Genomic DNA, 24,520 nt, shown 5'->3' with positions numbered 1-24,520 from the left:
CCCCAAACGGTGCTGGAGCCCAGGGCCAGCCCCAGGAGCCCCAAAGCCAAGCCCCAGGTGTGGCAGGGGCTGTGCAGGGCCAGCTCCCTGTCCCTGTCACTCTCACCCTGCCCTGCCCCTGGTTTATTTTCCTGGCACAGGGGGAAGTGCTGAGCCCCAGGTACCAACCTCAGCTCTGTTAAACCACCCCAAACCTCGGGCTCTGGATGTTTTACCCCCACAAACGTGTGAAACCACAACCCCCTGCACCCCACCCCGAGCTGGGCTGGGAATGAACCCCTCCTGCCCCTCAGGGAAGGGATTTTGGGGTGTGAGAGCAAAGCAGAGACCCCAGAGCAGGCGGGGAAGGGAGGGAGGTGCTGCCTTTCCACCAGGAGGTTCCTTACTTTGAGCAGCTTCATCAGCCCCTCCAGCTGCACCATCAGCTCTCTTCTGCTCTCCTGCAGTGCTGACATCCTCTGCTCCAGCTCATCCTTCCTCTGCCTGTGCCAGGACATGAGAGAGAGGCAGAGAATGAACCCAGGGTGTTTCAAACTCCTCAATTCTCCTGGATAAAAGTGACTTTGGCTCCTGCTCCCCCATTTAAAAACCTGCAGTGAAGCTCAGCACAACCCCCAGGAACCTGGAGGTGACAATTTCCCCCAGAGCTGCCCCCAAAGGCAGAGCCACAGGCAAAGGGAAACCCTGCTGAGCATTTGGAGGGGAAAAAAAAATAAAAATCCCGTTTTTGATGTTTCTGAGCATCAGAGCCCGGCATCCTGCAGAGCTCAGACAAGGCAGGGTGAGCTGAGGGAGGGAAGAGGGAAATGAAAGAGAGGAAAGGCTGTGCCTGTGTGGCACAAGGCAGGGAAAAGCTGTGCCTGTGTGGGGGGAGACTCAGCAGAGCAGCTCCAGGAGTGACAGAGCAGCTCCAGGAGGGGCAGAGCAGCTCCAGCATTGTCAGAACAGCTCCAGCAGTGACAGAGCAGCTCCAGCAGTGACAGAGCAGCTCCAGCAGTGACAGAGCAGCTCCAGGAGGGGCAGAGCAGCTCCAGCATTGTCAGAACAGCTCCAGCAGTGACAGAGCAGCTCCAGCAGTGACAGAGCAGCGCCAGGAGGGGCAGAGCAGCTCCAGGAGGGGCAGAGCAGCGCCAGGAGGGGCAGAGCAGCGCCAGGAGTCTCAGAGCAGCTCCAGGAGGGGCAGAGCAGCGCCAGGAGTCTCAGAGCAGCTCCAGGAGGGACAGAGCAGCTCCAGCAGGGACAGAGCAGCTCCAGCAGTGACAGAGCAGCTCCAGCAGTGAAAAAAACAGCTCCAGGAGTGACAGAGCAGCTCCAGGAGGGACAGAGCAGCTCCAGGAGGGACAGAGCAGCTCCAGCAGTGACAGAGCAGCTCCAGGAGGGGCAGAGCAGCTCCAGCAGTGACAGAGCAGCTCCAGCAGTGACAGAGCAGCTCCAGGAGGGGCAGAGCAGCTCCAGCAGTGACAGAGCAGCTCCAGCAGTGACAGAGCAACTCCAGGTGAGAACAGCAGCAGAGGAGGAGTGACCTGACCTTCCCTCCCCTCCCCAAAACCTGCCTGCAGCTGTTTCAGGAGCTGTGACTCCGGGCTGGGGTTTGCAGCTAAAACCAGCCAGGAGTGAGTAAGGAGTGAGCAAGAAAGGAGCAGCTCAAAGGCAGAGTCAGCCCCTGGGGAGGTGAGCAGTGACCTCAGGGCTGGAAGGGACTGTTTGTTCCTGTTGTGGACTCCAGGATGCCTCAATCCCACGTTCAGACATCAGCATTACAGACTGAACCCTGGAATGCTCTCACTGTGGATCATCTGGGAATTTTATCCTTTATTCTAAAGGACAGAAAACTCTGGGATCTGAACAAACATCAGCCACACTGGGTGTTTCCTCTCAGCATCTCCTTCCATGTTCAGGACTGTGGTTCTTAAATTGAGGACCTGGAGGGGCCTGCAGGGAGCTGAACAGGGAATCTTCACTGGGAATTGGACACAGGGAATGGCTCCCACTGGGACAGGGGGATTGGGGTGGGATTTGGGGCAGGAATTCCTGGCTGGGATGGAATTCCCAGAGCAGCTGTGGCTGCCTCTGGATCCATCCCCTGGCAGTGCCCAAGGCCAGGCTGGGATGGGGCTTGGAGCAGCCTGGGACAGTGGGAGGTGTCCCTGCCATGGCAGGGGGGCTCTGGGTGGGATTTAGGGTCCCTTCCATGGCAGGGGGGGGCACTGGGTGGGATTCAGGGTCCCTTCCATGGCTGGGGGGGCACTGGGTGGGATTTAGGGTCCTTTCCATGGCTGGGGGGGCACTGGGTGGGATTTAGGGTCCTTTCCATGGCTGGGGGGGCACTGGGTGGGATTTAGGGTCCCTTCCAGCCCAGCCCCAGTGGGATTGCAGGTTCCCTGGTCCTGCAGTTCCCCTCCTCCTGGCACAGCTGCAGTGCCCCTCAGGGATGTGCCAGGATACAGATCCAGGGACTCTGAAGGTCAGAGCAGAGCTGACTCATCCCCACGGGGCCTGCAGGGCTCCAAACCTGGGACACCATTTCCCATGGATTGTCATTCCCCTCCTTTCACAGCCTGAGTTCTGCCCTGTGCCTTCCAGACAATCCCATCCCCATCATCCTGCCCGGGCTGGGGAGCTCCTGAAGCTGGGGAAGCTCCTTCCCATCCCAGATGAGCTGTGGGAATTCCCTAAGGATGAGGGAATTTGGGGTGGCAGAGCTGCTGTTCCCTGTGCCTGCAGCAGGGCAGTGACCCTCAGCACCAGGGAATTCCCTGAGGCTGGAAAACTCCTGCAGGAGCCCCAGCCCTGCTGATTCCTCCTTCACAAACCCCTCCCTGGACTGCACAGACAGGAATTTATTTACTCCTGAACCTTTGGAAAAGCTCCAGGTGCTGCCCCAGCCCCTTGGGCGTGAGATGGGCCTGCCAGGACCTGCCCCTGCACTGCTGCCAGCCCAGTGTCCCAGCCCAGTGTCCCAGTGTCCCAGCCCAGTGTCCCCAGCCCAGTGTCCCAGTGTCCCCAGCCCAGTGTCCCAGTGTCCCCAGCCCAGTGTCCCCAGCCCAGTGTCCCAGCCCAGTGTCCCCAGCCCAGTGTCCCAGTGTCCCCAGCCCAGTGTCCCCATCCCGGTGTCCCCAGCCCAGTGTCCCAGTGTCCCCAGCCCAGTGTCCCGGTGTCCCCAGCCCTCAGTGTCCCCGCCCACTGTCCCCAGCCCAGTGTCCCCATCCCGCTGTCCCAGTGTCCCAGCCCAGTGTGCCAGCCCAGTGTCCCCAGCCCAGTGTCCCCTCCCACGTCCCCTCACCGCAGCAGGCGCAGCTCTGCCAGCAGGGTCGGGTTCTGCTGAGCCTTCTCGGGGGTGGGCTGGGAGGCCTGTTCGTGTTCCAGCCTCAGCCTCTGGATCTCCTGCAGGATCTCCCTGGGGACATGGGGACAGCACAGGGTTCAGGGGAGTCACACAGGCAGTCACGGAATCAGTCACAGAATTCACAGAATCAATCACAGAATCACAGAATCAATCACAGAATTCACAGAATCACTCACAGAATTAATCACAGAATCAATCTCAGAATCAATCACAGAATGACCAGGTCAGAAGAGCTCTCCAATATCCAACCCAGCCCCAGCCCCTGAACTAACCCCTGGCCCCGAGTGCCACATCCAGTCTGCTTTAAACACCCCCAGGGATGGTGACTGCACCACCTCCCTGGGCAGGCCATTCCTGAATTTATTATTCTTTCTGTGAAAAGCTTCTCCCTGATGTCCAACCTAAATTCCCCTTGGCCCAGCCTGAGGCTGTGTCCTCTGGTTGTGTCAGCGCTGCCTGGAGAGAGAGACCAGCCCCAGCTGGGCACAGGCACCTTTAGGGGTTGTGGAGAGTGATCAGGTCACCCCTGAGTCTCCTTTTCTCCAGGATAAACACCCCCAGCTCCCTCAGCCCTTCATCACAGGGTTTGTGTTCCAGCCCCTCACCAGCCTCGGGGCCTCCTCTGGATGTGTTTGAGCATCTCAATGTCCTTCCTGAACCGAGACACCAGAGCTGGACACAGCACTCAATGTCCATCCTGAACTGAGACACCCAGAGCTGGACACAGCACTCAATGTCCATCCTAAACTGAGGGACAGAACTGGACACAGCACTCAATGTCCATCCTGAACTGGACACAGCACTCAATGTCCATCCCAAACTGGACACAGCACCCAATGTCCATCCTGAACTGGACACAGCACTCAATGTCCACCCTAAACTGGACACCCAGAGCTGGACAAGGTCAGTGCCTGCCCTGCTCCTGACCCCTCTGCAGCCCTCCCAGCCCCAGCCCAGGGGTTGTGCTCACAGGGCTGGCACAGGGATGGGAGCACAGCCCTGGGATCGCTGCAGGAGCTGGAACTCTGTTATTGCCAGGCTGAAATCCCTCCCTGCAGAGTCTGTCAGAGCCCCTCACACAGAACAGGCTCAGTAAAGGCTCCAGATCTGGGAATTCTGTTATTCCCAAAGTGAAATCCCTCCCTGCAGAGTCTCTGGGAGCCCCTTGTCCCCAGCCCCTCCCCAGCTCTCCTGGAGCCCCTTCAGGCCCTGCCAGGGGCTCTGAGCTCTCCCTGGATCCTTCTCCTGTCCAGGTGAGCCCCCCCAGCTCTCCCAGCCTGGCTGCAGGGCAGAGGGGCTCCAGCCCTGGAGCAGCTCCGGGGCTCCTCTGGGCTCTCTCCAGCAGCTCCAGGGCCTTGTGCTGTTGTCCCCAGGGCTGGGGCAGCTCTGCAGGTGGGAAATCACCTGGGCACAGGGATCCCCCTCCTGCTGGGGGATTTGGGGCTCTCAGGGGTCTCTGGGCTCAGTCCCAGCCCCGAGGTTTGCTGGATGTGCTCAGAGTGGCTGAGGATGATTTTAACAAGATCAGAGGTCAAAGCCCTCCCTGGGGGGAACAGGGGCAGGGCAGCCCCTCCCCAGGGCTAATTAACCGATGTTAATGACTAACTAATCAGTTCAGGAGGTAACCACAGCCCAGCAGGGGCTCAGGGAGGGCGATGAGGTTGATGATGAGTCCCCACCCCTGGGGCAGTACCTGTTCTTGTTCTCCAGCTCCGCGATGAGCTGCCGCTGCTGCTTGTTGGCATCGAGACTGAACCCCGGGTCTGCCGGGGGCCGGGGCTGCGGGGAGACAGGGCAGGGGTCAGGGAGGGCAGGGGTCAGGGAGGGCAGGGGTCAGAGGGGGCAGGGGTCAGACAGGGCAGGGGTCAGGGAGGGCAGGGGTCAGACAGGGCAGGGGTCAGAGAGGGGAGACAGGGCAGGGCTCAGACAGGGCAGGGGTCAGGGAGGGCAGGGGTCAGACAGGGCAGGGGTCAGGGAGGGCAGGGGTCAGACAGGGCAGGGCTCAGACAGGGCAGGGGTCAGACAGGGCAGGGCTCAGACAGGGCAGGGGTCAGACAGGGCAGGGCTCAGACAGGGCAGGGCTCAGACAGGGCAGCAGTCAGAGAGAGGAGACAGGGCAGGGCTCAGACAGGGCAGGGGTCAGAGGGGGCAGGGCTCAGACAGGGCAGGGGTCAGACAGGGCAGGGCTCAGACAGGGCAGGGGTCAGACAGGGCAGGGGTCAGACAGGGCAGGGGTCAGACAGGGCAGGGGTCAGAGGGGGCAGGGGTCAGACAGGGCAGGGGTCAGAGAGGGGAGACAGGGCAGGGCTCAGACAGAGCAGGGCTCAGACAGGGCAGGGGTCAGGGAGGGCAGGGGTCAGGGAGGGCAGGGGTCAGACAGCGCAGGGCTCAGACAGGGCAGGGGTCAGACAGGGCAGGGATCAGAGAGGGCAGGGGTCAGAGGGGGCAGGGGTCAGACGGGGCAGGGGTCAGAGAGGGCAGGGGTCAGAGGGGGCAGGGGTCAGACGGGGCAGGGGTCAGAGGGGGCAGGGGTCAGACGGGGCAGGGGTCAGAGGGGGCAGGGGTCAGAGGGGGGAGACAGGGCAGGGATCAGAGAGATCAGAGGGGGCAGAGAGGGCAGAGAGGGCAGAGAAGTCACAGAAATCACAGAGATCAGAGAGATCAGAGACTCCACAGAGATCAGAAAAGTCACACAAATCACAGAGATTAGAGAATTCACAGAATTCACAGAGATCAGAGAGATCACAGAATTCACAGGGATCACAGAAGTCACAGAGGTCACAGAGATCAGAGAGATCAGAGCATTCACAGAATTCACAGAGATCACAGAATTCACAGGGATCAGAGATCAGAGAGAGCACGGAATTCACACCAAACACACACACCAATCACAGAAATCACTCAGATCACAGAAATGGAAAAAAATCCCAGCAAACACACCAAACCACAGAAATCACACACACACAGAGATCACACCAATCCTATCAGTCACAGGGGGGCAGGTGCTGTTAAATCAGCTGGGGCAGAGTGTCCTGTCCATGGGGACAGTGTGACACCCATGGGGACAGTGTGTCCTGTCCATGGGGACAATGTGTCCTGTCCATGGGGACAGCGTGTCCTGTCCATGGGGACAGTGTGACACCCATGGGGACAGTGTGTCCTGTCCATGGGGACAGTGTGACATCCATGGGGACAGTGTGACATCCATGGGGACAGCGTGTCCTGTCCATGGGGACAGTGTGACATCCATGGGGACAATGTGTCCTGTCCATGGGGACAGTGTGTCCTGTCCATGGGGACAATGTGACACCCATGGGGACAGTGTGTCCTGTCCATGGGGACAGTGTGACATCCATGGGGACAGTGTGTCCTGTCCATGGGGACAGTGTGACATCAATGGGGACAATGTGACATCCATGGGGACAATGTGTCCTGTCCATGGGGACAGTGCGACATCCATGGGGACAGTGTGTCCTGTCCATGGGGACAGTGTGACATCCATGGGGACAGTGTGCCCTGTCCATGGGGACAATGTGCCCTGTCCTTGGGGACATTCAGAGACTTTTGTCACCAGGATAATGGCCAGCTGTTGTCCCAGTGTTTGGCCAGAGCCCACACCAGCCCCTGGCACTGCCCAGGGATGGGACTTGGGCAAAGAGAGCAGGAACTGCCCACAGGGCCTTGAGCAGCCTCAGCAAACCCCAAATTCTGCTCCCTGGACACCCCCAAATTGCTGCACTTCTGCTCCTGCCGCGGCCACACAGGAGGCTGAGGGGATTTCTGGTTTTTTTAGAGCCTTCAGAACCAACCTGGGGCTCCTGAAGTTTTCAGGACACTTTGGCTCTGCCAGAAGGAGTCAAGCCATGACTAAGAGCTCTTCCAGCACCTTCCAGTGTGACAGTGACTCAGCACTTGCTGTCTCCACAGCTGCATTTTACAGGATTACATGGAAATTTCCTCCTTTTCCATCCAAACCTGAGACTTGGCCCTGGGTGCCCTGAGCATTTCAGCACTGCTGGTGAACTCTGGAGTGACCCTGGGCATGGCACTGCAGCCCTGGGCACAGGGAGTGGGAACTCACAGCTCAGGATGTCCCAACAGCAGGATTCTGTTTGTATTGGGGCTGGACACAGATCTCTGTTTTATTTGGGTTGGACACAGATCTGTTTTATGAGAGTGAATTTGACACAGATCTCTGTTTTATTGGAGTGAGTTTTATACAGATCTCTGTTTTTATTGGAGATTGACAGGGATCTCTGTTTTATGGGAGTGAATTTGACACAGATCTCTGTTTAACTAGAGTGAGTTTTATACAGATCTCTGTTTTATTGCAGTTTGACACAGATCTCTGTTTTATTGGGGTTGGACACAGATCTCTGTTTTATGGGAGTGATTTTTATACAGATCTCTGTTTTACTGGAGGGAGTTGGACACAGATCTCTGTTTTATGGGAGTGAGTTTTAACACAGATCTCTGTTTTATTTGGGTTGGACACATCTCTGTTTTGAGTTGGACACAGATCTGTTTTATGAGAGTGAATTTCACACAGATCTCTGTTTTATGGGAGTGAGCTTGACACAGATCTCTGTTTTATTTGAGCTGGACAGGGATATCTGTTTTATGAGTGAATTTGACACAGATCTCTGTTTAATTGGACTGAGTTTTCTACAGATCTCTGTTTTATTGGAGGGAGTTGGACACAGATCTCTGTTTTTATTGGAGTTGGACACAGATCTCTGTTTTATTTGGGTTGGACACGGGTCTCTATTTCATTGAGGTTGGACACAGATCCTTGTTTCATAGGAGTGAATTTAACACAGATCTCTGTTTTATTTGAGTTTAGCACAGATCTCTGTTTCACTGGGGCTGCACACAGATCCCTGCCCACACCCCTCTCCCCAAGGCAGGATCTTGGCTGAACCCTGAGGGAAATCCAGGACGGTGGGAGATGATCCCTGCAAACTCTCCTGTCCTTCCCCATGGACAAACAGCCCAGGCAGGGATCCCACCCTGCAGCCATCCTGCAAACACCCCTGGCACATCAGCAAACTCTCCCTGTGCTCCTGCAGCCACTTTCTGTCAGGGCAGCCTTGATCTTCCCCAGCTGGAAACGTGTCTGTGTTGCCTTTGCCTTCCCCTCCAAGAGGCTGCAAACACAAACCCACCTTCCCCTCCCTCAGGGCTGCTTCCCTCTGGAACAAACCCACCCCAGCACCTGCCCAGGATGTGCTTTCCTCAGGTATCTGCACGTTTATCTCCCTGCAGCACTGAGAGAATCTCCTCCATGAGAGAATCTCCTCTTCCCCTGCTCCCCTGCGGGGACAGAAACAGGTGATTTGGTGCAGTTTGGGGTCCCAGCTCATGATTGGTGCAGTTTGGGGTCCCAGCTCTGGTGTGAAAGGACAGAAATGGTGTTTTGGTGCAGTTGGGGGTCCCAGCCCCAGTGATTTGGTGCAGCTGGGGATCCCACCTCTGGTGTGACAGGACAGAAATGGTGATTTGGTGCAGTTTGGGGTCCCAGCCCTGGTTGCAAGGACAGAAATGGGTGGTTTGGGGTCCCAGCCCCAGTGATTGGGTGCAGTTTGGGGTCCCAGCTCTGGTGTGAAAGGACAGAAATGGTGTTTTGGTGCAGTTGGGGGTCCCAGCCCATGATTTGGTGCAGTTTGAGGTCCCAGCCCTGGTTGCAGGGACAGAAATGGTGTTTTGGTGCAGTTTGGGGTCCCAGCCCCAGTGATTTGGTGCAGTTTGGGGGTCCCAGCCCCAGTTGCAGGGACAGAAATGGTAATTTGGTGCAGTTTGGGGTCCCAGCCTCAGTGATTTGGTGCAGTTGGGGGTCCCAGCCCCAGATGCAAGGACAGAAATGGTAATTTGGTGCAGTTGGGGGTCTCAGCCCATGATTTGATGAAGTTTGGGGTCCCAGCTCTGGTTGCAAGGACAGAAATGGGTGATTTGATGCAGTTTGGGGTCCCAGCCCATGATTTGTTGCAGTTTGGGGGTCCCAGCCCCCCCGGTGCCCCCAGCCCCCCTAGGAGCCCAGGCAGGGTCAGTCACTCACGGTGTTCCCGGCCTCGGCGGCCAAACGCGCGGCGTAGCGAGCGATGAGCCGGTGCTCCTCGTCCAGGCGGCCCGGGCTGTCCAGGGCACTGCAAAAAACATAAAATAGTCAGTCTGGGCTGTCCAGGGCACTGCAAAAAACATAAAATAGTCAGTCTGGGCTGTCCAGGGCACTGCAAAAAACATAAAATAGTCAGTCTGGGCTGTCCAGGGCACTGCAAAAACACAGACCAGAGTTAGCCTGGGCTCTCCAGGGCACTGCAAAAATACAAAATAGAGTCAGTCTGGGCTTCCCAGGGCACTGCAAAAAACACCAAACAGTCAGCCTGGGCTGTCCAGGGCACTGAAAACCAAACCAGGGTCAGTCTTGTCCCTGTACACTGTAAATAAATAAATACTGTAATAAAATAAAATATAATAAACATCCAAGAACTCGAAATCTTGACCCTGTATACTGTAAATAAATAAACAAATAAATAAATACTGTAAATAAATAAAATATAATAAACATCCAAAAACTCGAAATCTTGTCCCTGAACACTGTAAATAAACAAATAAATAAATAAATCAAATATAATAAACATCCAAGAACTCGAAATCTTGTCCCTGTATACTGTAAATAAATAAATAAATACTATAAATAAATAAAATATAATAAACATCCAAGAATTCAAAATCTTGTCCCTGTATACTGTAAATAAAAATAAAAATAAATAAATACTGTAAATAAATAAAATATAATAAGTATCCAAGAACTCAAAATCTACATTTTCCTGTGTGACTCATCCTGACCTTGGCAAGGAAAAACAAAACAAAACAAAACAAAACAAAACCACACAAAAAAAAAAAAAAAAAAAAAAAAAAAAAGAACCCAAAACTGTCACAGCGCAGCAGCTCCTGCTGCTCCCAAATTCCTCCTTTTTAAACTTCAGACTGGGGGACGAGGGAGGATTCTGGGGTTGCACTGACGGGGATTTTCAGTGCTGGGAGCTGCCCCCAGCTGGATTTGGTGCCACAGGGAACAAGTGCAGGAGCAGCTCTGAAAATCAAAGTGCAGCTGCTGGGCCTGGGAACTGCTGGTTCAACCCCTGGGGCAGGTGCAGAACCCTGGAGTTTAACCATGAAATGGGGTTTAATGAGAATGTGGGAATTAATGGGAATGTGGGAATTAATGAGAATGTGGGAATTAATGGGGATGTGGGAATGAGGAATGTGCTCCCCAGGGCCATTCCTGGGGTTCATGGGCAGCCCAGGGAAACTCAGCAAAGCCAACCAGGCACGTTCCTGGGGCACCACAGGAGCCTCTCCCAGCCCACATTCCCCACCTCAGGGACAACCTGCATTCCTGCAGAGCTCAGGTGCAGGGATTCCTATTTCCCCTGTTCACACAGACAAGTGTGCCATGAGAGTGGGATGGTTGTTTATAAATGCAGCTCTAATTTCTCCTCAGTAACACCAGAATGAACAACTCGAGCTCTTCCAGCCCCTGGAGTTGGCCAGAGCTGGGCTGGAACAGACCCACAATTAGCACAAATGAGCAGAAATTGCACTGTGAGGCCTCTGCTTGGCTGGGGAAATCCTGGAGATGTGCACAGAGAAAGGACGGAGCTGGATAAAGGGGAGAGGAACCAGGAGAACACAGAACTCAGAGCTGGAGAAATGGGAGAGGAACAGAGGGAGCACAGAACTCAGACAGGGCTGGAGAAAGGACAGAGGAACCAGGGGAACACAGAACTCAGAGCTGGAGAAATGGGAGAGAGGAACCAGGGGAGCACAGAACTCAGACAGGGCTGGAGAAATGGGAGAGGAACCAGGGGAACACAGAACTCAGACAGGGCTGGAGAAATGGGAGAGGAACCAGAGGGAACACAGAACTCAGAGCTGGAGAAAGGGGAGAGGAACCAGGGGGAGCACAGAACTCAGGGCAGGCTGGGGGAGCTGCACAGACACCTTCACTGCCCCACAGGTCTGTTTTTAGAGGACCCCAGCCCTCCCTGAGCCCCGTGGTGCCTCCCTGCAGCTCTGCACTTGTGTCTGCACGAGCCCCTGAGGGATCTCTCCATCCCTTCCCTCTTTTCCATCATCTGCTCTCTCCCAGTCCATGTCCCAGCCCCTGGAGCTGCCATCTCTCCTCATCACCCTGAATTACAGGATAGTCACTGGAACTGTTCTGTATTGGGCTGTTTGATAAAAAAACCCACCCAAAACATTCAGTATTTCAGGAAGAGCACGAGGCTTCTCAGAGCATTTTCGGGGTGTTGCAGCAGCTGGGTGGGTCCTGTCCCTACACTGTGAGCAGCTTTGTTCTTTTGATTTGTATTATTTTCTTCTTTTATTAAAACCTTTTTTGCTTTTTCAAGACACACCCCATCATGCCATCTCACTCATTATTTTAAGCCATTTTCTGTGCGGTGCTGGACACCCTCAGAGGTGTTGAACCCTCACAGAGCTGAACACATCTGGCTCTGTGAGAAATTCAATAGTGCTCGGGACACAACAGCTCAAAGAGACTCCTCTGTACCTCCAGGGATTGCAGGAATTGAGTGAAGGTGAGGGTCTGACACTCCCTGAGGTTTAAAGTCTTTCAGAAAATGTTCTGGGCTCTGCAGGTGAGAGCAGGGATTTACTGCTGGCCTTCCCCAGGAGCTGCCCCTCAACACCCATTTCTGCCTGACAGATGAGGCAACAGGGCTCCAAAACTCCTGCAGGGACAGAGGGAGCACCCAGAGCCCTGAGCCTGCAGTGGGGCTGAGCCTGGGGTGGAGCAGGAGAACAGGAGAGGTGCCCTGGGGGGAATCCCCTGCACAGACAGAGCCAGGAATTATCCATGTGCACAAGGAGCAGCCACAGATAAAAGGAGGTGACTGTTCAAAGCATGAAAGGTGTTTTTTGGGAGAGGCAGAGCCAGAGGTGGCTGAAGGCAGCAGGGGATGGTGGAGGAAGGGCTGGACCAGGACAGGGCTGGGCTGAGTTTGGGGTGGGGAGGGAGAGGCAGGGAGGAGTTACAGAGATTCAGGGAAAGAAATTCAGGGGGAAATTGGATTGGTGCTGGCGAAAGGTGAGATCCCAGCAGGGTCACAGCCTTGGGCTGCAGTGCAGGATGTGACCGGGGCTGTGTGTGCTGCAGCACCTGCTGAAACTGGAGTTAATGGCACCAACAGCCTGAGCAACAGGGGTCAGCAGTGTTCTGGCTCTGCAGGGTTCACAGGAGTTTTGTTTGCTTGGTTTTTTGGGTTTGGTGGGTTTTTGTTTGTTTGGGTTTGGGGGTTTTTTTGTTTGTTTGTTTTTGGTTTTTTTTGTTTTGGGGTTTTTTTTGGTTGTTTTTTTTTTTTTTTTTTTTTTTTTTTTGTTTTGTTTTGGTTTCGTTTGGTTTGGTTTTTTTGTGTGTTGTTTTTTTGTTATGTTTGGGTTTTTTGGGGTTTTTTGGGGTTTTTGGGGGTTTTTTTTGTACTACTACATTTGCATTTCTATTAGTAAATAATTAATAAATAATTAGTAAATAATGATTCGTATATTTCCTGGTAAAGAACTGAAAGCCCTTTTAATTTCAAAATTATAATAATAATTATATTATGATTATAATATTATATTATTATAATATAATATTATTAGGGAGGAGGTTCACATCCTCCATCCCAAGGGGAGCTCCAGCTTTCCCAGTGACCGTGCCCCGTGTCCCCAGGGGTGTCCCCAGTGTCCCCAGGGCTGGCACTGACTGTCCCCAGTGTCCCCGGGGTGGCACTGACTGTGCCCCGTGTCCCCAGTGTCCCCAGGGGTGTCCCCAGGGTGGCACTGACTGTCCCCAGTGTCCCCGGGGTGGCACTGACCATGCCCCGTGTCCCCAGGGGTGTCCCCAGTGTTCCCAGGGTGGCACTGACCATGCCCCGTGTCCCAGGGGTGTCCCCAGGGTGGCACTGACTGTCCCGAGTGTCCCCAGGGATGTCCCCAGTGTCCCCAGGGTGGCACTGACTGTCCCCAGTGTCCCCAGTGTCCCCGGGGTGGCACTGACCGTGCCCCGTGTCCCCAGTGTCCCCAGTGTCCCCAGGGTGGCACTGACTGTCCCCAGTGTCCCCAGTGTCCCCAGGGTGGCACTGACTGTCCCCAGTGTCCCCAGTGTCCCCGGGGTGGCACTGACCATGCCCCGTGTCCCCAGGGGTGTCCCCAGTGTCCCCAGGGTGGCACTGACCATGCCCTGTGTCCCCAGGGGTGTCCCCAGGGTGGCACTGACTGTCCCCAGTGTCCCCAGGGGTGTCCCCGGGGTGGCACTGACCGTGCCCCGTGGCGCAGACACCTCACAAAGGTGGCGATCAGGGCGTGCTCCTCTCGGGAGGGGTCGGGGATGATGCTGGGCTGGCACCTGGGGGTGGCAGGGAGAGCAAACACAAACACAACACAACCAACAGAAACAAAAAATGAACAACATGAATAACAAAATAAACATAAACAACATGACCAAAAAACCAACATAAACAACATAACCAACATAAATAACGTAAATAAAATGTGGGTGAGGTGAGTGACTGGTGTGGTGACAAACCAAACCTGCCCAGTGGTGACAAACCAAACCTGCCCAATGGTGACAAACCAAACCTCCCTGATGGTGACAAACCAAACCTCCAAGATGGTGACAAACTAAACCTCCATGATGGTGACTGTTGGTGACAAACCAAAACCTGCACTATGGTGACAAACCAAAACCTGAATGATGGTGACAAACCAAACCTGCATGTTGGTGACAAACCAAAACCTGAATGATGGTGACAAAAACCAAAACCTCCCTGATGGTGACAAATCAAACCTCCATGTTGGTGACAAACCAAACCTGCCCAATGGTGACAAACCAAACCTCCAAGATGGTGACAAACTAAACCTCCATGATGGTGACCGTTGGTGACAAACCAAACCTGCACTATGGTGACAAACCAAACCTGCACAATGGTGACAAACCAAAACCTCCATGATGGTGACAAACCAAACCTGCACAATGGTGACAAACCAAAACCTGCACAATGGTGACAAACCAAAACCTCCATGATGGTGACAAACCAAACCTGCACAATGGTGACAAACCAAACCTCCATGATGGTGACAAACCAAAAGCTGCACGAGCCACACACAGAAAATGAAGATGTGTTTCCATGAGGGTGAGGGCCCTGCTGCTGTCCAGGGGACACTGGGGGGACATCTGAGCACTGGCACAGGGAGGTTTGGGGTGCCCATCCCTGGAGGTGTCCCAGGAAGGGCTGGAGGTGGTACTGAGGGCTCTGGGCTGGGGACAAGGTGGGGACTGGGTGACCTGGCAGGACTTTCCCAACCTCAGGGGTCCTGGCATTCTGTAAATATTGACCCAGTGCAGCTGTGGAGCCTCCTGGAATTCCCAGCAGCATCTTTAAGGCAGAGACTCCAGAGTATGGCTGAACCAACCCCAACAGCATTCCCTGCTCTCACAACCACAGAATCCAACAAATTCAGGCTGGAAAAACCCTCCCAGCCCATCAAATCCAACCTGTGCCCAATCCCCACATTGTCACTGAGTGCCACCTCCAGGAATTCCTGGGACACCTCCAGGGATGGGCACCCCAAACCCCCCTGGGCAGCCAAATCTTCCCATGAACAGCCCCAAAGCCCCAAACCACAGCCAGAGCAGGAGGGGAGTGAAGAGGAGACTCAGAGGTGACCCCACCACTCTCCACAACCCCTAAAGGTGCCTGTGTCCAGCTGGGGCTGGTCTCTCTCTCCAGGCAGCGCTGACACAACCAGAGGACACAGCCTCAGGCTGAGCCAAGGGGAATTTAGGTTGGACATCAGGGAGAAGCTTTTCACAGAAAGAATAATAAATTCAGGAATGGTCTGCCCGGGGAGGTGGTGCAGTCACCATCCCTGGGGGTGTTTAAAGCAGACTGGATGTGGCACTCGGGGCCAGGGGTTAGTTCAGGGGCTGGGGCTGGGTTGGGTCTTGGAGATCTCTTCTGACCTGGTCATTCTGTGATTGATTCTGAGATTGATTCTGTGATTAATTCTGTGATTGGTTCTGTGAATTCTGTAATTGATTCTGTGATTGATTTTGTAATTCTGTGATTCTGTAATTCTGTGATTGATTCTGTAATTCTGTGATTGGTTCTATGGCTGATTTTGTGATTGATTCTGTAATTCTGTGATTGGTTCTGTGATTCTGTGAGTGATTCCGTGATTCTATGATTGATTTTGTAATTCTGTGATTGATTTTGTGATTGATTCTGTAATTTTGTGATTGATTTTGTAGTTCTGTGATTGGTTCTGTAATTCTGTGATTGATTCTGTAATTTTGTGATTGATTTTGTAATTCTGTGATTGATTCTGTGATTGATTCTGTGACTCTGTAATTCTGTGATTGATTCTCTAATTCTGTGATTGATTTTGTAATTCTGTGATTCTGTAATTTTGTGATTGATTCTGTAAGTGATTCTGTGATTGATTCTGTGGCTGATTTTGTGATTGATTTTGTAATTCTGTGATTCTGTAATTCTGTGATTGATTTTGTGATTGATTCCGTAATTTTGTGATTGATTTTGTAATTCTGTGATTGGTTCTGTAATTCTGTGGTTCTGTAATCCTGCCAGAGCAGGCCCTGCTCTCCAGCTCTCTCTGCCAGGCGTTTGATGGATGCTCTTGTTTGGTTTTGAGGACTCATAAAGCTGCTGCAGTTTGGGGTATTCCCACAAACAGAGATGGATTGCAAGAAACACTTGTCAGAATCACCAGAGAACAACAACTAAACGAGTCATAAATAACTGAGTGTTTTCCTGGTGGCAGCTTTCCACAGCAGGATCTCAGGGAATGGAGCAAAACCCTGGGAAAATGCAGCAAAATGTTCTTTTTTTAGCCCAGACACTGCAGAGAAAAGGCACAACCTTCCCTGCTCCCCAGGGACACAGAGCAGGGGCAGAGGGACATCCCTGGGGGGATGAGAGTCCTGAGCAATGTGAGATCACAGCACCCCTGGGCAGAGGCTCCTGGGCACTGAGGCACAATTCCAGTGGGGAATTCCAGCTGCTCCCTCCAAGCTGCATTTGGGGTGTTTGGAGCACATTCCCAGGCCTTTCCCCAGTCCAGCTTGTTATAAATGTGTGTTATAAAATTGGCTTTTGGCAAGATGTGTGCTGTGTGATTAATAACATAGTGAGGATATATAGGATAGAAGTTTATTTCTGCCATTGGTAAAAGGAGATTAGATATAATGGGAGTAGTTGATGTAAGTATGCTTAAACTGTCTGTTTGGTGGGGATAACATCCAGTGAACATGTAAAGAAGACTCTGCTACTGATACACCAACTATCAGCATCTCCCACCTAAAGAAAGCACAGACCAAAGCCAAAACTAAAAGTAATAATAAAGACACAGCCACGAACCACGCATACTCTAAAAAGGCAGACCCAAAAAAAACCCAAAACCATACAAAACAATTCCTAAAATATAAAAACTAGTTTATAAAATTCATAAACTACTGCCATAAGAAGAGTATTTAAAAAAATGTCTCTAAAATAGCAAAGTGTGGACTCGGCTGAATGCCGAGTCACCCGACCAACCGTACTTAACTTTTTTTATCTCCTAATTGTCTTAATTATTTTATTAAACATATTTCTTAAAATTTACGAAGAAAGTGAACCTCGTTTTTCACAAGCTCATTAGCAGCCCTCATTAAAAGCCCATCAGGGACGAGGGGCAGCAGCTGCCACAATGAGCAGCATTTCTGGGCTTCAGTCACCCCGGGCTGGACTCTGCTCCAGCAATCCCAGCCCTGCCTCTCCCAGGGCCTGGGGACACCCATATCCCTCTGGAGCTGCCAACAAAACCAGCAGGGAATTCTGGAATGGTCTGGGGCAGGAGGAGCTTCAAAGCCACCCCTGTCCCATTGAGGCATTGATTTAGAAGAATTAAAGACTGTAATCAAAATAGATAGTGCTGAGATAATGTAGCCAGGACTTCACTTTTGTTAACAGAAGCCAGACTGAAGGAACTGATAAATCTTGGAAGGAACTGATAAATCAGGGAACCTGTCAAACCAGGCTTTTGCATCCTGAATAATCAATAGACCCCATGAATACGATACAATCATAAATCAAACAGTCCTGGAAAAAACAGGATTCAGCTGTCACGAACACTAAAGGTTAAAAAGTCAAAGAGAGGAAGACCCATCTTACTTCATCATTTTGGGACCCCACCCTATAAAAAAGACCACTGACCCATTTCAAAGAACAAACTCCCCATGTTTAATGGCTTTTTGGGTTAATTACCATACCAGGGAATGGGATGTACCAGAGTTATGAATGTGCATTTGTGTTTTGGGTATTCAATACTCCTGGACACAAAAGACCCTGTGACCATCTGTAAATTGTGGTGTGTATTTGGGAGCGATCCCGGTGTCGTAACAAACACACACTTTCTAACTTTAAACTGTTAGAGAGTCTTTGTCCGTCATAGTTGAATATTGGTATTAGATCAATATCCATAGTTTTTTAATAAATCACCATGGGCAGGGACATCCTCCCCTATCACAGAAATATTGGAATCCCAGAGTGGTTTGGATGGGAAGGGACCTTAAATCCCACCCAGTGTCACCCCAGCCCTGGCAGGGACACCTCCCACTGTCCCAATGTCCAGCCTGGCCTTGGGCACTGCCAGGGATCCAGGGAATTCTCTGGGAATTCCATCCCAGCCCCTTCCCACCATCCCAGGGAACAATTCCTGCCCAAAATCCCGGATAAATCTCCCCTTTTCCAGCTTCAAGCCATTCCCTGTGTCCTGTCCCTCTGTCCCTTGTCCCCAGTCCCTCCCCAGCTCTCCTGGAGCCCCTTCAGGCCCTGCCAGGGGCTCTGAGCTCTCCCTGGATCCTTCTCCTGTCCAGGGGAGCCCCCCCAGCTCTCCCAGCCTGGCTGCAGAGCCTGAGGTGGTTCCCAGGACCAGCCCCCACCTCCTCCCCCAGGGATGAGCCACTGCTGGGACTGAATTCTCCATCAAACCCTGGTTTGGGGGGATGATTCCCACATTTCCCATCTCTCAAGTGCAGGTTCCACCAGCAGAGCAATTCCAGAGAGAGCAAGGAATGGAGGCAGCCCCAGTGTCCTGAGGGGAGGAGGAAGGGGAGTTCAGAGGGGAGGGAATGGAGGGTGGAGAGGCTGCCCCGGGCCCTGGGGCTCTCCTGGAGCTCATCCCTGGCCCAGCCCTGGCCCTGGGGATGGGACAGGCTCCCACAGGCCTGGGAATGGGGATTGGGACCTTCCCTGGCTCCTGCCCCAGAGTTTCCCCCCCTGGGACTTGGCTCTGCTGCTTTACCAGCAGCTCAATAAATTAGAGCTGTTTAAATGTTGCTTTTGGTGTCTTAAAGTAATTCCTGTTCTGAGGATCCAGCGGGAAAGCCAAGCCAAAGAGACGATTTACTTTAAATCCTGTAATTTACACCAAGAAATCCCTGTAAATTTCTCCTCTGCTGGCGCCCACCTGGGGAAATCCTCACAGCACTGCAGGGGCTGCTCTGGCTCCTGGGAGGGAAAAGATTTGGGGAGGGAAAAGATTTGGGGAGGGAAATAGTTTGGGAAGGGAAATTATTTGGGAAGGGAAAAGCTTTGGGAAGGAAAAAACTTTGGGAAGGGAAATGCTTTGGGAAGAGCTTTGGGAAGGGAACAGCTTTGGGAAGGGAAATGCTTTAGGAGGGAAAAGCTTTGGGGAGGGAAATGCTTTGGGAAGGGAAATGTTTTGGGAAGAGCTTTGGGGAAGGAAGAGCTTTGGGGAAGGAAAATGGTTTGGGGAGGGAAAAGCTTCGGGAAGGGAAATTATTTGGGAAGGGAAATGCTTTGGGGAGGGAAATCATTTGGGAAGGGAAAAGCTTTGGGGAGGGAAATCATTTGGGAAGGGAAAAGCTTTGGGAAGGGAAATGCTTCAGGACGGGAAATGCTTTGGGAAGGGAAAAGGTTTGGGAAGGGAAAAGCTTCGGGAAGGGAAAAGCTTCGGGAAGGGAAGAGCTTTGGGAAGAGCTTTGGGGAGGGAAAATCTTTGGGAAGAGAAATTATTTGGGGAGGGAAAAGGTTTGGGAAGAGCTTTGGGGAGGGAAATGCTTTGGAACGGAAAATTGGGGAATACTTGAAACAGATAAAAACTCGTAAAGAATGTTTGAATCAGTTATTAAAGTCTATTGAATATGTAACACTGGAGTCCTTACAAACAGAAATCTGAAAGGATGAAGGTGCTGCTGGCTGGGCTTGTCCCAGGCACCCTCAGCTGAGATTCTTTTGCCTTTCTGCCTCCCAGCTGTTTTTATTTTTTATTAAACTTATAAATTCCTCTAAGAGAGCAGAACTCATTTTTCCCCCCCCATCTCTTTGTCTGAAAGCCCCTTTAATTTTCTAAATTACAACAATTCAGAGGGAGGGGGTTTTCTAAATTACAACAATTCCAAGGGAGATCCTGCCCCTCCCTCTCTGTCAAACCCAGAGAGATTCTGGAGCCCAAATGTGGGTTGAGAGAAAAAAAAAAAAGGAATAACAGTTATTGGGTGACCTAATTTCTTGTGCACTGGATACAGAAACCTCATTAGGTAACGCTGTGTGGTCTGACTTATCCTGGCTCAGGTGGGATAATTTATTTATTCCCTTTGCAGTCCCTTATCTAAACATGGGTGTTGGGAAAGATGGATCAGGGAAACCTGATAAATATGATTGCTTGGCAAAAGATTCTGAAAATATCAAACCTGTAATTGAAATAGAAATGGAAGCTTATTTTGAGTTGTAGGATACTGAATCTTAGTTACTATAGAACCTAAAAACAGCAGCCTGGGCAGCTGGAGGAGAATCCCTTTGGATTGAACAATCCCCTTCTGCTGCTGAGGGACCCAAAGGTCAATGGAGCAAAACAGAAAAGTCTAAAGAGGAGTTTTTAGAGTTTAAAATACAACACATGGTAATGTAGTAGTTCTTATAGGCTGTGTGGAGATTCTATAGGATTTTGTGTCTTGTGTTGGTTGGTCACTGTAAATTAGAATATTCATCCCAAAAGGAGATGGAATGGATTGTAAGCAGGACCTCGCTCTCTCTGGACCTCGCTCTCCTTTCCCTGCTCTTCCCCCTGCACTCTGACCCTGCCCCTTGCTCTCTCTCTCCCCTCTCCTCAGCCCAAACCCTCTTGCTCTCTCTCCTTCTCTCTCTGGCCCTTCCCTCCAGCCCAGGCTGGTGGCTGAAGGCAAAGCCCTTTCTACCCCCAACCCTTGAATAAAACCACATATTCCAGAATATCTCAGGTTTGCAGAGTCCCTTGTCCCTGTAAGTCACGGATGCTCCTACCCCTGGGCCCTATAGCCAAGGTGCTGTGCCTGTTCTACACTTTATGGGCTGATGAGGTGAGGAATTCATGGAGTTTTAACTTCCTCTGTGTGAAAAACGAGCTCCACTCTCTTTGAAAAATGTATGAGTTTAATAAAAAAATAAAAATAGACAATTAGGAGACAGAAAGGGCAAATGTTCCAGCTGAAAGCACCCCCTTCTCTTTCAATTGCTGTGTTTTAAGGATCGCTGTTTTACAGCAATAGATATTATTTTATAGATAGATAAATATAATTAAATAAATAAATAAGGTAAATAGATAGATATCTATAATTCAATATTAAAACACTGTTTTCTGTTTCAAGCATCCCCAATCACCTTATCTGATGGATTTTTTTGTGGGTGTCTCCACTCTGTCTGGTAACACGGGTCTTATAAATCTTTTTCTTGAGGTTTTTGGCTGTTTTCATTTTGATAAAAAACCCAGAAATTTAACAGTCTTTATGCAGTGTTACCTTCCCCCCCCACACCTTCTGGCTTGGTCATTTTAGATGCTACAAACAAGAAAAAAACCCAATCTTTTTACTATTTACATTATGTCACAACCAGAAAAGACATTCATCACCTTTATAACTATATTAAAAAACCAAAACACAGCACAGTACAATTATACCTGTAGTATTCATTCCAATATTTGTGAAAAACCAACTTTATAATGTGCATTTCTAAGTCTGGAAGGCGCCTGGGTTCAGGACTATCACACACTAAGGGTCTGGTTTTGGGGTTATTTAAGGATGGCACTTTCTGTGATTAAATGACAGCAGGGGAATTTATTTTGAAGGTTTAAATCCTCTCTGAAATGCTGATGGTGTCAGACAGTGGCTGCTGCTGCTGCTGCTTTCTCTGTTCTATTTAACGTTCAGAGATGAGGGGAATGTGAAAAAGGAGGTTCACTTTTTTTTTGGTAAATTTTAAGAAATAGGTTCAATAAAAAAATGAAAAAATTTAAGAGATAGAAAAAAAAAAGAAAGCAAAGTGTGGCTGGCTGGATGACTTGGGATTCAGCCAAGTCCATACTTTGCTATATTAGAAACATTTTAAAAATATTTTTTAAATTGCATTAGTTTGTTGCATATTCTTTTTTTTTTTATGAACTAGTTTTTATATTTTAGGAATTGTTTTGTGTGGGGTTTTTTTTTGGGTTTGTTTTTTTAGAATATGTGTGTTTTGTGGCTGTGTTTTTATTATTACTTTTAGCTTGGGCTTTGGTTAATATTTTTTTTAGATGGTAGATGCTGATAGTTGGTATATTAGTAGTAGAGGGGTTTTTACATGTTTATTGGAAGTTATTCTGACTAAACAGAGAATTTAAGCATACTTATATTCTACTACTATGTCTAATTTTTTTTACTAATAGCAGAAATAAAAAACCCTTATATATTTTACTATAACGTATTTAATTATATAGTAATTCACATTTTAATTATATAATAATATATAGCAACCATATAATTAGTATATATAGAGTAATTATATAATATATATAATCATTATATATTAGATAATATTTAGTAATATATAGTAATAATATATATTATATAGTAATTTTATATATACTATATATACTATACTATTATATAATTACTATATATACTATACTATAATTACTATATAGTATACTATATTACTATATTATACACTATATAATATATAATATATTATATAATTACTATACATATACGCTATTATATAGTATATATATAATTACTATATATACTATATACTACATATAATCACTATATAATTATAATAATTATATAATTACTATACATATACACTATTATATACTATAATTACTATATATACTATTACTATTATATATTACTATAAAATTACTATATATATACACTATATACTATACTATATACTATTATATATAAAATATAATATATATATTACTATATATTATATATATATAGTATATAGATAGTAATTCACATTTTGTGAAAAGCCAAGTTTATAATATACATTTAGAACAGGGAAGATTGACCTGAATGAGCACCCTGATATTTACCCCAGAGCACAGGGATGGTGCCCCAGAGCTGGCCCTGCCCCACAGAAATGACCCCACACCAGAATTCACACACAGATCTCACCCACGGCAGAATTCACACACCAGTGCCGGGCTCAGCCCCAGGGAGCCCCCAGGAGCTGTGGCAGCTCAGCTGGGTGAGCTGAGAGCCTGGGCCACCACCACTGGGGACAGGACAGGACAGGAGGAGCAGCCTGGGACACAAACCCAGCCCCTCCCAGCTCACAAAGTCAACCCCAGCTCAAGGAAAGCCAAAACCTCTCCGGGTGTTTCCCCAGCCTCACAACACCATCAGCTCAGTCAGGGGAAATCACCCTCAGAGAACACAACAACAACTCCCTCAGCTGCTCTGCAGGGCCAGGGGCACCTGGAACAGCCCCAGTTCCATCCCAGGAGCCCCAATTCCATCCCAGGAACCCCAATTCCTCCCCAGGAATCCCAATTCCCCCCCAGGAACCCCAATTCCTCCCCAGGAATCCCAATTCCCCCCCAGGAATCAGCCCCAGCCCGAGGCTCAGGTACCTTTTGGTCGGGGTGGGGGCTCCAGAGGAGATGTGGGTCACCATGGCCTCGTTCATGTTACTCACCGGCCTGGGGGGGCTGCAAGAGAGAGGAGAGACTGTCAGAGGGCAGGGAAAACCCCATAACAGGCAGGGATCCTGTCAGAGGGCAGGAAAAAACCCCAGAACAGACAGGGATCCTGTCAGAGGGCAGGGAAAACCTCCAGAACAAACAGGGATCCTGTCAGGGAGCAGGAAAAACCTCCAGGGATAACCCGGAACAAACAGGGATCCTGTTAGAGGGCAGGAAAAATCCCCAGCACAAACAGGGGTCCTGTCAGAGGGCAGGGAAAACCCCAGAACAAACAGAGATCCTGTCAGGGAGCAGGAAAAACTTCCAGGGATAACCCAGCACAAAGAGGGATCCTGTCAGAGGGCAGGAAAAGCCTCCAGCACAAACAGGGATCCTGTGAGGGAGCAGGAAAAACCCCAGAACAAACAGGGATCCTGTCAGAGAGAAGGGATAACCTCCAGGGATAACCTCCAGAATAAACAGGGATCCTGTTTGGGAGCAGAAAACCCCAAAGGAAACATCCCAGCACTGACAGGGATCCTGTGAAGAAGCAGGAAAAACCTCAGCACAAACAGGGGTCCTGTCAGGGAGCAGGAAAAACCTCCAGGGATAACCCAGAACAAACAGGGATCCTGTCAGAGGGCAGGAAACCCAAGAGGAAACACCCCAGCACTGACAGGGATCCTGTGAAGAAACAGAAAACCCCAAGGAAACACCCCAGCACTGACAGGGATCCTGTTTGGGAACAGAAAACCCAAAGGAAACACCCCAGCACTGACAGGGATCCTGTTTGGGAACAGAAAACCCAAAGGAAACACCCCAGCCCTGGGGAAAAGCCCATCCCCGTGTCCTGTGGACGGTCAGGAAGGAGCAGCAGCAGGAACTGTCCCCAGGACACCTGAGGAGGGTTTGGGCTCATGCCAGCCCTGCTCCCCTGACATTCCAGGGACACCAGGAATGGCCCAGCTCATCCCATTCCACATTTCAGGGACTGAACCAAGCACTGAGGCAATGCCCAGCACTGAAACCACAGAGGGATTCTGTGCTCCCTGCAGGAACTCCTGCCTCCTCCTCCAGGCAGGATTGGAGGGGGAAAATCCCTTCCCATCCTCGCTCAGGGCAGGCTTGCCCTGAAATGATCACACTGAAATCATTAAATTTTAA

General features: G+C 50.5%; 2 protein-coding genes across 2 annotated transcripts in view; one reads left to right on the top strand and one right to left on the bottom strand.

The window, feature by feature from the left end:
- KHK (ketohexokinase) overlaps window positions 1-24,520 on the top strand; it is a 205,130-nt gene that overhangs the window by 40,569 nt on the left and 140,041 nt on the right. The window lies entirely within an intron of this gene.
- DTNB (dystrobrevin beta) overlaps window positions 1-24,520 on the bottom strand; it is a gene marked incomplete at its 3' end in the record, with an annotated part of 117,371 nt that overhangs the window by 22,156 nt on the left and 70,695 nt on the right. Inside the window, exons 11-16 of the mRNA XM_083857675.1 lie at window positions 23,306-23,383; window positions 13,671-13,757; window positions 9,402-9,489; window positions 5,040-5,125; window positions 3,284-3,397; window positions 387-483 (exon numbers count right to left, since the gene is read on the bottom strand). Of these exons, the coding sequence (XP_083713801.1) occupies window positions 387-483; window positions 3,284-3,397; window positions 5,040-5,125; window positions 9,402-9,489; window positions 13,671-13,757; window positions 23,306-23,383 (550 nt within the window). The remainder of the gene's footprint in view (window positions 1-386; window positions 484-3,283; window positions 3,398-5,039; window positions 5,126-9,401; window positions 9,490-13,670; window positions 13,758-23,305; window positions 23,384-24,520) is intronic.

The sequence above is a fragment of the Zosterops lateralis genome, assembly GCF_965231275.1.
Source record: "Zosterops lateralis genome assembly, chromosome: 3".
Taxonomy (NCBI): domain Eukaryota; kingdom Metazoa; phylum Chordata; class Aves; order Passeriformes; family Zosteropidae; genus Zosterops; species Zosterops lateralis.
This window is presented reverse-complemented; position numbering and strand designations above follow the sequence as displayed.